This window comes from Chiloscyllium plagiosum, chromosome 19 (genome assembly GCF_004010195.1).
Source record: "Chiloscyllium plagiosum isolate BGI_BamShark_2017 chromosome 19, ASM401019v2, whole genome shotgun sequence".
NCBI lineage: Eukaryota > Metazoa > Chordata > Chondrichthyes > Orectolobiformes > Hemiscylliidae > Chiloscyllium > Chiloscyllium plagiosum.
In genome coordinates this window covers 5155668-5168197 of record NC_057728.1, presented here as the reverse complement: position 1 = coordinate 5168197, position 12530 = coordinate 5155668, and the positions used below count along the sequence as shown (strand labels likewise).

Genomic DNA, 12530 nt, shown 5'->3' with positions numbered 1-12530 from the left:
GAATTATTTTATAAAATATGGCAGCCCTTCTTGAATTACATAAATACAGATATTTCGGCTATCCTAACAAGGGCTTTTATTTAATTGAGATTACAAACCTGGCTGGTCCGGGGCCCCTTAGGAGAGGAATCCCGCACGAATACGGGTTTTATTACATTTGATGTTAACACATTCCGAGCATGTAAGAGACTTAAATATACACTCTGGTTAGTTGTAGGTTAGATTAGTAGGCAGTTGAGTTTTGTTTTTTTTTTCATTTTTGGTATTTTTTTTCTTTTGTTAAATTTTGGCTATTGTATATTTGATTTAATTGTATATCAATGTTTGTATTTGAGAGTTTTGTTTATTTTTGTAAACTTGTAAAAATGTTAAATTTCTAATAAAAATATCTATATAAAAAACCCCACTCTATTGACATGTGTTGTCACCTTCAGGGTACAGTAGACTTGAACACATAGGTCTCTCTGTACGGAGAAAGTGAGGACTGCAGATGCTGGAGATCAGAGCTGAAAAATGTGTTGCGGGAAAAGCGCAGCAGGTCAGGCAGCATCTAAGGAGCAGGAGAATCGATGGTTCGAGCATACGCCCTTCTTCCTGATGCAAATGTATCATTCGCATTTGCCCAGAATGAACTTCATCTGCCATTTCTCCACCCAACTCCCCAATCTATCTATATTCTACTGCATTCTCTGACAGTCCCCCTCATTATCTGCTCCTCTGCCAATTTTAGTGTCATCTGAAAACTTGCTAATCAGATCACCTATACCTTCCTCCAGATCATTTATGCATATTATAAACAGTGGTCCCAGCACGGATCCCTGTGGATCACCATTTGTCACAGTTCTCCATTTTGAGAAACCCCCTTCCATTACTACTGTCTCTTGTTGCCCAGCCAGTTCTCTATCCATCTAGCTACTACACCCCTGGACTCTATGCAACTTCACTTTCTCCATCAGCCTACCATGGGGAACCTTATCAAACGCTTTACTGAAGTCCATCCATATGACATCTACAGCCCTTCCCTCATCAATCAACTTTGTCACTTCCTCAAAGAACTCTATTAAGTTGGTAAGACATGACCTTCCCTGTACAAAACCATAATTAGATAACATCTGGACTGAGATTCTGGTTACGATCTTTTCTGCCTAATTCAGGAGTGTTCAGGCCAACATAGTTGTGCAAACTCCATACAGACAGGGACTGGAAGCTAGAATCAGTGGTTTCAGCTAAGAGAGCTCCATTATCTCTTTTACTTGTAAAACATTCTCCAATATATGTCATTCACCTGACAGTTTAATGTGATAATTTTTGGACTGAATGCAGATGTTAAAAAGTTTGAAGTAGTTATACTATCTGAGCACTAACAGTTTGCCACTGTATCAGTCAATGTATTTTATGCTCTCACCAATTTTAACCTGAGCCTGATGGTCTGGCACAGCCAGGGCTGGCTGGAGGGAAAGGATGATTGGGGCGTTGCCACTAACAAGTGCGGTTTGAGTGAGAGAATTAAGCACAGCTGGTCCAGAGAAAACAACAGAGCCGGCAGTCACCATGAACGTGAGCTCTTGTTTTGATTGGAGAACCTGGAACTGGACAAGAAAAGACACAACGCAGTACAATAAATAACAAGTAATTAGCTTCTAAAAGTTTAATTTCAATAATAGATTTAGAATCTGAAAAGCATGCCTTGATAAAATAATACTTCACAGCACAAATTCTACAGTATGTAACTATGAAATGGCACATAGAATCAGAATCAACCTTTCAGATGGATAGCATTTCTGAACTTAAGAAATAATTGAAGGTAATATTATGAGATATGCGTTGAGGTCATGTATATAGCACTGATCTTTCACACAACAGACTTAAAAAGGAGTATCTTATCATGCCACGTATTCCGAAGGGTTCCAAACCCTGTATAATAACAACCACCATTTTGTGCACAGTAAGAGCCCATTCATCACCGCGAGATTCTGGTGACTAGTGAATTATTTTGATCACAACATTTGGGTGCATTACCAGCTCTTCTTCAAATAACTGCTATTGAATTTCTAAATAGAATTGGAGGAAAAGGATGGTGCTCGATTTGGATAGGGTTTATTCCAATGTTCTGTGCTGTTCTTGGTACAGGTAGTTCTCCTATAATACACGTTCATTAAACAGGATTTGATTGTAATACAACTTGCAAATTGCGGACCTTTTTTTAATAAGGCGAACTCCTGTGATTCCATCCCTGGCACTAGCTGGACAGCAAAACCCAACCTCAGAGTCTTTGTCTGCAAAATACAAATTCAGTGTGTTCAGCTAAAACAGGAATGCAGTCAGCTCTGCAAGCCTTGAAACATAGCTTGAAATTGGGAATTGTAGTCTACATTAAGGAGGAACTTTATTTCAAACTGGGGGAGAATCTTGATGAGAACTGGACTTCCGCATCGGCATCACATGGTCAGCTGGCTTGTGCGCTTTCTGTTGAAGAGCTTCATGAAAGGCACAATGCTGTAATCACTGATCTTCGTGTTAAAGTATTAAATTTACTATATTATTTCATCAAAATATATGATTTAAAGATTTATTTAGAGTGCACTATTATTTGTATTAGGCCAACTACTATTTTTGTTTTGACTTTTCCTGATATTTTTGGTGGTTTGCCCCAACCCTGTTTTTCCAATAGACCCCATTATTTATATTGTGCGATTTTGTAAACATGGTGTTGCATGGGAACACAACTACCGCATTATAGGAGAACAACCTGTATACAAAAGACTTAGACTTGCATTCAGGATAGGGTGAGCATCTTAATTTTTTGATTATTTATTCAAATGCAAACACTTTTGGCAAGGTCACATTTTGATTTTCCTTCTACTCCTTTGGCATAACATCACCTTTCTTTTTGAACCACTGAAATCTATATCAAGGAACTTCTGCAAATTCTGTTAATGGTGTGGTACAGCCTCTCGAAGCACAGAGAGTGAACTGAAAGGCCAGACAAAGAATTTCATACAAAAATGAATACACGCTCAATTTTATAAGTGAAATACCAAAAGATGCTGGGATTAGCAAAGAAATCTAGGTCTTTAAACAGAAAGTTCCCTGCAGAAGCACTGCAAAGCCACAGAAGACTAACTGCATTTAACTTTTGCCTCCAAGTGTTTAAAGCAAAAGAATGAAGATCAATTGATTAAAAAAGTAGTTAAACAATTGTACCATCTACAATTTTGGTTGCTGCAATATAAGAGAACATTAAGACAAAAGTGGTTTCAGCATAAATTCAACAAGATGGGAAACTTGTACCATAAGGAGAATCAAGATACTGGAATGGCTTCCGTGGGAGCAAAGAGAAGACTCAGTAAATTTTGGAAATTATAGAGAACTTCAATAAGAAAGAGCATTTCCTTTGTTTGGAGGATGAGTGACAGAAGTGGTAAATCATTAATAATGTCACTAGCAAAAAAGAGAGGTAAGGAAACATTTCTTTAGTCAAAAGGTTGTTGGAATGTGTGATGTTTTACCAGACGAAGTGGAAGCTATCTTTTGTAAATAAATTAGTTTTGAATTCTACTAAGGAGCAGTAACAGTCCAAATTGTCTTTATCCTTAACTACTACAGTACTGTAGTGTACCTGAAGAAGGAATACTTCTATTTATATTAAGTAGAACAAAACTGTAGAGGCTGAACAGGAAATAATTGTGGAAAATTGGGCAAAAAGTCAAAGCTTTGATTGCATCTACAGAAACTGAAAAATGAATTGCTTTCCTAACTTAACACTGGCATAATTATTAGACAAAAAGAAATTTCAACAGAAAACTCTGAACATTTGAACAATAAGGCCAAGTACAAGTCCCACCTGCTCCAGAGATGTGTTACAACACATAACAAGAGTGAGGGGGCGAGAGTAAATGGGGCACGGCAGGCAGATGTGGAAGTGGGTAGAGCTAGACAGGAGGAGGCACCGAGAGAGAGAAAAAGTAGAGATAGGGGTTGGACAAGGAGGGATAGATAGGAGTGCAAGGGAGAACGAGAATCAATGGAAAGGGGAGAGAGAGGGGGGCATGTCATGGTGAGGTAGCGAAGGATGGGAGAGATGTGAGCTCAAATGGACAATACAGAAATCAGGCAAAGCAAGGACCAGGGCCTGGGAAGACCCTAGGGAGTCAAATACATTTGAGACAGGGTCTACTGAGGTCTGCAGCGATGAGGACCCAGGTACGAGTCAGACAAAATTTTACTTGTCGAGTTCAAAGTTCAAACCAGCTTAACTTCATCCACAATGAACCAGAAAGAAATAGTTAAAAACATACTTTCGCCATCACTTTCTTTGGTAACAGTCAGGGCATGCTGAAGGCATTGTGGGTCAAGCTAAAGCATGAGGACTGCAGTGGTTCAAGACGACAGCTCACCGCCATCTTTTCAAGGGCAATTAGGGTCAGGCAATAAATGCTGGTCAGCCAGCAACACCCAATTCCCACAAATGAATGAAAAAAACAGATATGAGCACTCTTTACTGCGAGAGATGAGCATGTTATTAAAGTTTACTTAAGTGTACAATATGGTTCAAACAATGAACCTGAACTCTAAACTCACATTGTACCAACAATTCCTAAGGTCTAGATGAGATATGTTGTGGCTACCTGAAGTTCCACATGTCGTTTGAAATGTTGACTCAGTATATCCTTAATTGATTGGATCACATCCTGCAGTGTTGTCACCTTGTTGGAGAGCACTGTAGAATAAAATATATGCATTAATGTATCGTTCCTCCATTCAACAACATTCTGTATTCACACTGCAGATGGTACATATGAATGAATAAGATAGGACTGATTACTTTGCCTGAAGTCAACAACTGCAGTCAAAACTTTAGAAAGCTAATCCTCAAAATAAATAACAATAACTCCACAAAATGAAGCATGAAATTTAGTAAAGAGACAAGAGAAAACCAATGCACAACCGTTCAGTTAATAATTTTTTGGCATCTGCAGTATTTACACAGGAAATTATTTTCTAAATAGTATATGATTAACTTAATCAAAAGAATCCAAATGAACAGAAAACAGAATGTTGATACACACCATTTAAACCCTAGGTGTTCATCTCAATAATGGGTCCAGTGCTTCACTTAAACAATTCTGACAATGATACAGCAATGCAAAAAAGTAACCCAATTGAATTTTTGGAAGAACGATTTTTGTTTTTTCCTTGTATTGACTGAAATCTGCTCACACCATCACATTGCTTGTCACTTTACCATCTCATAACATCATCATGAAAACTATCTGCAAGATCTTAGGACAGGACTCCTAAAAGTGAGGGCTGAGATCACAAATGGAGTTGCAAGCTAAAATTTGGGGTTGAGAGGTAACCACGACTGACTCCCAATTCCATGCCTCTCATTGGATCTTCTGCTCCCTGCCCCACTTCCCATCAAGCTGTCATAAGGCTCAATATTTGAATTGGGGTCACAATGGGAAATGATTTGGAAAGCACAGAATTTACAAACTCTACCTGGGAGAAAACACTTTTCACACAAGATACATATGTATCAGGAAGTTTACTCATCTAATTTTGCTGACCTAGAAAATGCCAAGTTTGTCCAGCAAAGCATTTAGGGTTTTTGCCCAAACATCGATTTTACTGCTCCTCAGATGCTGCCTGAACTGCTGTGCTTTTCCAGCACCTCTAATCCAGCAAAGCATTTAGTTGTATTTTAAAATGATCTTTCGGAAGTTGTTGTGCCTCGTCATAGTAAATGCTGTAGCTCAAAATACTGCTCTGAAATAATAATCTGCAGCACTGCCACTTGATAGCAGTCCACGCGCCTGAATCGGATTTTAGATACAAGCCAAATTCCAATAGAACATTGTCAAGGCCCATGCTAAATTACAAAACTAAAAGAAACTGTGTTACTGAAAGGGTTATCTTTGATATGATTAGACACTGTAGTGCCATAAATCTGTTCCAGTTATTTCCAGTGGATTGTTAACGTTCGTTAGCAGTACACTTTCCACTTAGAGATAGAAATTTGTGTGGTTCTGGAAAAAAAAGAATTCCTACCTTTGTCAGATCGCGGATTGGTTTCTTCTTTTTTGGTCACAGTACACGCAGTGTAATGTTTAGATATAATGGGTGGAACTGTCCCGGACAGGAAGACGCAGCTTTCCGTATGAGCCCAAACCTAAGTGATACTAGAATCCTAATATCATCCTACCCTCTGCCAGATTTCACCTGTGCTGCACTGAAAATGGGAGAAAACCCGTCCATTGCTGTTGGATAAATGATAACGACGTTCAAAACTGAATTATCTGAACTCAAAGCCAGGACGTTGTTTCCAACACATCAACAACTCTCCAGAGTAACTGAATATGGAGTTTCTTTAATGAAACTAGAGATCTGCAAAGTTTTTGATCAGTTAAACTGAATAGCAACAGCCTTAGCCAAATCAGAGGCTAAGTAGTTTTTTCTCTCAGAGGATGCTAACCATTGTTTTGCAGGTGATTGTCAACTTCTTGGAAGTCACTTAGCCTGTCTGGCATTTGACTTACTTTCAGCTACTTGCAACCAGACTTGAGAGCATGACAGCAGTTTCTATTGCTCAACTCTGCATATTTGAAGAGGAGCAAAAGAAGCAGCGACCCCGACCACTAACAGTACTGGCAATTTTCTCCTCAGCCAAATGGATTGTCCATTTTCTCTGCACCAAGAAAACAAGCTCCAGCTATGAGGCAGCCCAAAAGAGAGGTCTACAGGAAGAAGAGCAACTCTCTCAACATGTCTAAGCACCAGTGTCTCATAGCTGACCGCTGTAGCCTCCAGGAATATTTCCTACTCAATGGAGTACATTGGTGTGTATCTTCAATAGCTGATAAGATGGTTGTCAAAACAGGCTAGTTCACGACCCCACCCACTACAACGCGCAGATCATTGCCTCTCACAAAGCTGTGTGCTTCCATCTGCAAGAGAAGTTTGGGTGTTCATATTGGCTTATTGCCCTTCCTTTCTCTCCATACATATGTGAAAAGTGACTGAGGCGAAGATGCAAGATGGTAAAAGGCTGAAAGATGATTGGCTGCTCTGATGGAAATGTGTAGTGAGAGAAGAGTAATTGCAGCTGCAAGACATATTCTCCTGAGGAATTCTTGTGAGACTATGTTGGAAAACACAACACTGCTGGATTCGACATCTGAAACTAACTTCTAATGCAGTCTTGAAGTCTTAGATCGTCTTAGTTTACTGTCCCAATATTGTAGGGATCATATTTCTTCTGTTGTGATAGGTCAGTTCCATCTACAGATGCTTGGTTGCAACTGATTATCTCTTCCTCCAGTCAGAATCATACAGCATGAAACAGACCCTTAGGTCCAACCAGTTCAAGCTGAACATAATCCCAAACTAAGCCAGTCCCACCTGCCTGCTCCTCGCCCACTTCCCTCTAAATCTTTCCTATTCACGTATCTATCCAAATGTCTTATTAACATTGTAACTGTACCTATATTGACCACGTCTTCAGAAAGTTTATTCCACACACGAATCCCTACGTATAAAACATTTGCCTGTCTTTTTTAAATTTCTCTCCTCTCACCTTAAAAATGTGCCCCATAGTCTTGAAATCCCTCATCCTAGGGAAAAGACGAATACCGTTAACTCTATCTATATCTCTCAATATTTTAGAAACTTCTATCAGATCACGTCTCAACCTCAAATGCTCCAGTGAAACAAGTCCCAGCATATCCAGCCTTCCTTTGTAATGCAAACCTTCCATACCTGGCAACATTCTGGTAAATTTCTTCTTAACCCTCTCCGACTTGATGATAACTTCCCAATAACTGGGCGAACAGAACTGGACACTGTATTCCAGAAGAGGCCTCAATTAACAATCACTGACATGAGTCACAAACGGGGAAGATGATGCATGGTAGGAAATCCTGGGTCAAGCTATGTTTTCATGGAAAACGAGCAGGCAAAGACACACAATGGTTCATTCGTAATGCAGTGACCAAGCACATATCCAATCCAAAACATCCCACACCTTCGGATAGGCACTGCAAAGATTCACTCTTTTCTTTTTGATATGACAATCGCTTTAACGGATGGAAAAGCCTATCTCCTGAATAAAGTAAGCATCACAAAGATGTTTACTTCTTTATACATTTATTACATGGCCCATTCCTGAAACTGGCATGTCAGAATGAGAAGAACCTATTTGTTTACAATTGGCTAGAAAGCTATCAATTAATCAATCATGAAAAAAAAAAATCACTGAATAAAGTCCAGTTCATCGATACAACAGGCAACTTTCTTTTTCTGAATTTTAAGACCGGGTTCAGGCAATAGTTGTCTGAAGAATTCACCAGACATTCGATTGAATCTACCAGACCCCGTTACATATTGTACAAGACCTTAGTTTGATTCCTGAAAGAGCACTCAATGCAAAAAAAATTTCAGGAAAGCCCAATCTTATAGCACTTTTTATTAAACAGCTATCAATATAATTAATCGCTTTATATGCAGCTGCAAAGTGAATAAAGTGAGTAACCGAGAAAACAAGATTGGTAGAAATTTAAGTGTTGTACTTCATCAGGAACATAGGAACAGGAATAGACCAGTCAGCCTGCACCTTTCATTGTGATCATGGCTGCCTACATTTAATATATTTTATACATCCCAGCTCCATGACCTGATACACTATTGCTAATTAGAAATATATCAGTCTCTCCGTTAACCACATTCCAAGACTGATCTTCCACAGCCCTTGGTACCCAATTCTTTGGTAAAGAATTTCAAATGAGTTAAAAACAATTGCATCTCAGATCTAAAAGGCACCCCTTATTTTCAAATTTTGCCCCAGGATTTAGATTTCCCAATGATTTTACTTGCATCTACCTGTCTGGCCCTTTATGTATTTTGTAATTTCAACAAGATCACCTCTTATTCTTTTGAGACTCTAGCAAAAACAGGCCTTATTTGGCCAATTGTTCTTCCTAGATAAAGAGATTAAAATATTATCCAATACAATGCAAGTTGGGCGGTGGTGGTATAGTGGTCATGTCTGTGGGTTGGTAGTCTAGAAGCTGATGATCTGGGATGAGAGTTCGAGTCCCACTACAGCAGATAGTGAAATTCTGATTTTAGTGGGCGGCACGGTGGCACAGTGGTTAGCACTGCTGCCTCACAGCGCCAGAGACCCGGGTTCAATTCCCGCCTCAGGCGACTGACTGTGTGGAGTTTGCACGTTCTCCCCGTGTCTGCGTGGGTTTCCTCCGGGTGCTCCGGTTTCCTCCCACAGTCCAAAAGATGTGCAGGGTCAGGTGAATTGGCCATACTGAATTGCCCATAGTGTTAGGTAAGGGGTAAATGTAGGGGTATGGGTGGGTTTCGCTTCGGCGGGTCGGTGTGGACTTGTTGGGCCAAAGGGCCTGTTTCCACACTGTAATCTAATCTAATCTAAAGATTCACTACTCCTGAAATTCAAGTTCTTGAATATTGGTGAATATTCCATTAGCCTTCCTAACAGTTTACTGCCCGTGTATGTTACCCTTTAGTGACAATTCAACAAGAACATCTCGGTCCTTTTGTACATCTACACTTTCCAGCCTCTTACCACTTAATAAATATTCTGCACTTCTATTCCTTCTACTAAAGTGGAAAACTTCAGTTTTCCGCATTCCATTCCATCTGCCAAACTCTTGCCCATTCATTAAGCCACTCAAAATCTCCTGAAGTTTCTTTACAACTTTTTTTACAACACACATTCCCACTTAATATTCCCAAATTTGCAAATTATGGAAAACTATTTTTGATCCCATCTCAAATCACTGAATATATATATGAACACCAGGACACAGTCTGCACACGTAAGTGAAATAACTCTTCAGAGGCTAGCATCCCATCACCAATCACCCTTCCTTCACAAATAATTTGACATTAACATCGTCTCTCACTGAGAGAGACATTCAGGGGCTTGATATCCCTGACAGTCATCCTTTATGTCAGCCAAGTCTCCCTGACTGAGGCTGTTAATTTCGTCCAATCAGTGAACTTGTATTGCATGAGGTCCAGTTGGTTGACCTCATTACAATCATTACATCCCTCCCCCGACACAGAGTGGCCCAATTCCACAGAGAGGCTCCTGGGGCTTTTTTAAGACTAGGTCAGGTTCCTCCAACACGGAATCAAACACAGGGGACACGTAATGAAGTGGAGCTCGCCTCTTGCGTCTGGAGCACTTGGTAGACCTTCATTCTTCTTGTTGGATGCAGAACCTTCAAGATGGCTACTTCGGTCATGTCCATCACTGACTCAGAAGATTTGACAATGTCTGATGGAGAGGCTGAATCAATGAGTTCTAGAAGTATTGCCAAAAGTTCTGAAGGGTAAGGCAGATTTTGCTACTAAACAGTCTGCGAATTTGCACCTTTCAAATTGTTCACATGTTTATTCAAGACTGTCGAACCTATCCAAAAAGTCACTGATCTTGATCTTGCGTCGATCATACCTCTTACACACGTGGAACCATTTCCACAATTCTTGCATCAAACTTTGTCCCCTGTACCAAAATTTCTTGCTTACTTGGTGGAGTCTTGGGTTCAGCATTGGATGTCTACCCATTAGCAACTCTGACGGTGCTATCCCCATAGTTGAAGTGGGGTGGTCCTATAATCAAACAAGAACCATGACAACTTGGTATCTAGTGAGGCTATATAGGTTGTTCTGAACTGCAGCCTTCAAAGTTTGGACCATTCTTTCTGCCAGGCCATGAGATAATGGGTGATATGGAACTGCCCTAAAATGTCAAATATCATTCTATTTTAAGAAGTGACTGAAGTCCCTGCTGGCCATTATCTGTGATCAACATTGCTGTGACTACCTACGTCACAAAAAGATGCGCGTAATTTTTCTATCGTCACTCTGATGTTTGATGAATAGACTCTATGGACATCCAACCACTATCGGTGGGCATCTATAATAAGTAAAAACACTGAACATTTGAAAGGACTTGCACAGTCAACATACTACTGAGTCTAAGGTTTACCCAGCCATTCCCATGGATGTGGGGAAGCTGCTGGCAGTAACCTTTGTTGACACTCTGGGCATTATCCCACCAACACAGTTATATTTGCATCCAAGCACAGCTACCTGGTACAATGCCTCAGTAATATCTTCAGTTTGGAGACCCCTGGATGGCCTTGGTGGAATTCAGCCAGTATTTGACCAGGACAATTACTCTTGCTGCCCATAACAATATGCTATCCTCGACTGTGAGCTAGTCTCTCCGGGCCCAAAAAGGTTTTAATCCTTGCTATGATTGACGTTTGGTTTCCCCCATTAATACCAACTGTTTCAATTTGGAAAGAATTGGATCTTTCTAAGTCTAAAGTCTGATATTGGTGGCTGTGACTAATAGAATGTTGTGAGGATTCAATGTCATGACAGGCTCTTCCATTAGGGGGTACCAGTGGTGATCTCTGCTAATGGAAAGTTGCTCAATTCATCCACGTTTGTCACTCAGCCTCCTGAACATTGTTCTAATTTGTAATTATAAGCACTAAATATCAAAGACCACTGCTGAATATGGCCCAGAGCTATGGGAGGCACTGCCTTATCCTCTTTAAGCAGGCCAAGTAGGGATTCGTGGTCTGTGATGATCATAAATTTTCACCCTTAATAGTATCAGTGGAACTTTCTGACTCCAAATATGACCGACAATCTTTCTTTCTCTGTGTGTGAATTTATGCCCTGCATTAGCCGAAGCCCTAGATGCGTAAGCTATTAGATGTTTTTCGCCAGTGGGCCAATTATGAAGGAATACCACTCCAGTGCCAAAGAGGGAGGCATTACACATCGATATAGATCATAGTGTGCCAACATGTTAAAGGATGATAGCTGTTTCTTTATTTCATTGAATGCTTGGGCCAGTCTATTAGAACATTTCCAAGGCTGATCCTTTTTATGCAGATGATGCAATGGTGCTAGGATGGATGCCAGGTTATGTATGAACTTTCCATAATAATTTACCATATCTAGAAATGACCTAAGCTCCTGGGCAGGCATGGGGGCTGAGCTATCTTTGATTACCTTCAATTTACCTTCCAACAGCATTAACCTGGTCTTGTGGACTCTATAGCCCAAGTCAATCATTTGGGTGGAGCAGCACCATACATTTTTCCTTCCCAGACATATACCTGCTTTGGAAAAATGACAGAGATTCATTTCAAAGTTCTCGAAGTGCTCCTTATTAGTGTTCCTTTATCAGGACATCATCTAAATAAATGGCGATCCGAGGTAGACCTTGCAAAATGTTCTCCATCATCCGCTGAAAAATTGAACAGGCTGACAATATGCTGAATGGCAGTCTTGTATATTGATACAAGCCCTTGTGGATATTATGGTGCTGGAAAAGGAGAGCAGTTGGGAGTTTCCAAGGAGCAGGAGAATCGAAGTTTTGGGCATAAGCCCTTCATCAGGAATGAGGCTTGTGGGCTGGGGAGCTGAGAGATAAATGGGAAGGAGGTGGGGCTGGGGGGTGCGGGGAAGGT

At 40.3% G+C, this 12530-nt stretch overlaps 1 protein-coding gene across 3 annotated transcripts in view; it reads right to left on the bottom strand.

The window, feature by feature from the left end:
- Positions 1 to 12530, bottom strand: part of si:ch211-1e14.1 (UPF0606 protein KIAA1549) — a 260115-nt gene that overhangs the window by 132634 nt on the left and 114951 nt on the right. For all 3 annotated transcript variants that reach the window (XM_043708964.1, XM_043708966.1, XM_043708965.1), the window contains 2 exons: positions 4629 to 4720; positions 1406 to 1589 (listed from right to left, as the gene is read on the bottom strand). In XM_043708964.1, the coding sequence (XP_043564899.1) occupies positions 1406 to 1589; positions 4629 to 4720 (276 nt within the window). The remainder of the gene's footprint in view (positions 1 to 1405; positions 1590 to 4628; positions 4721 to 12530) is intronic.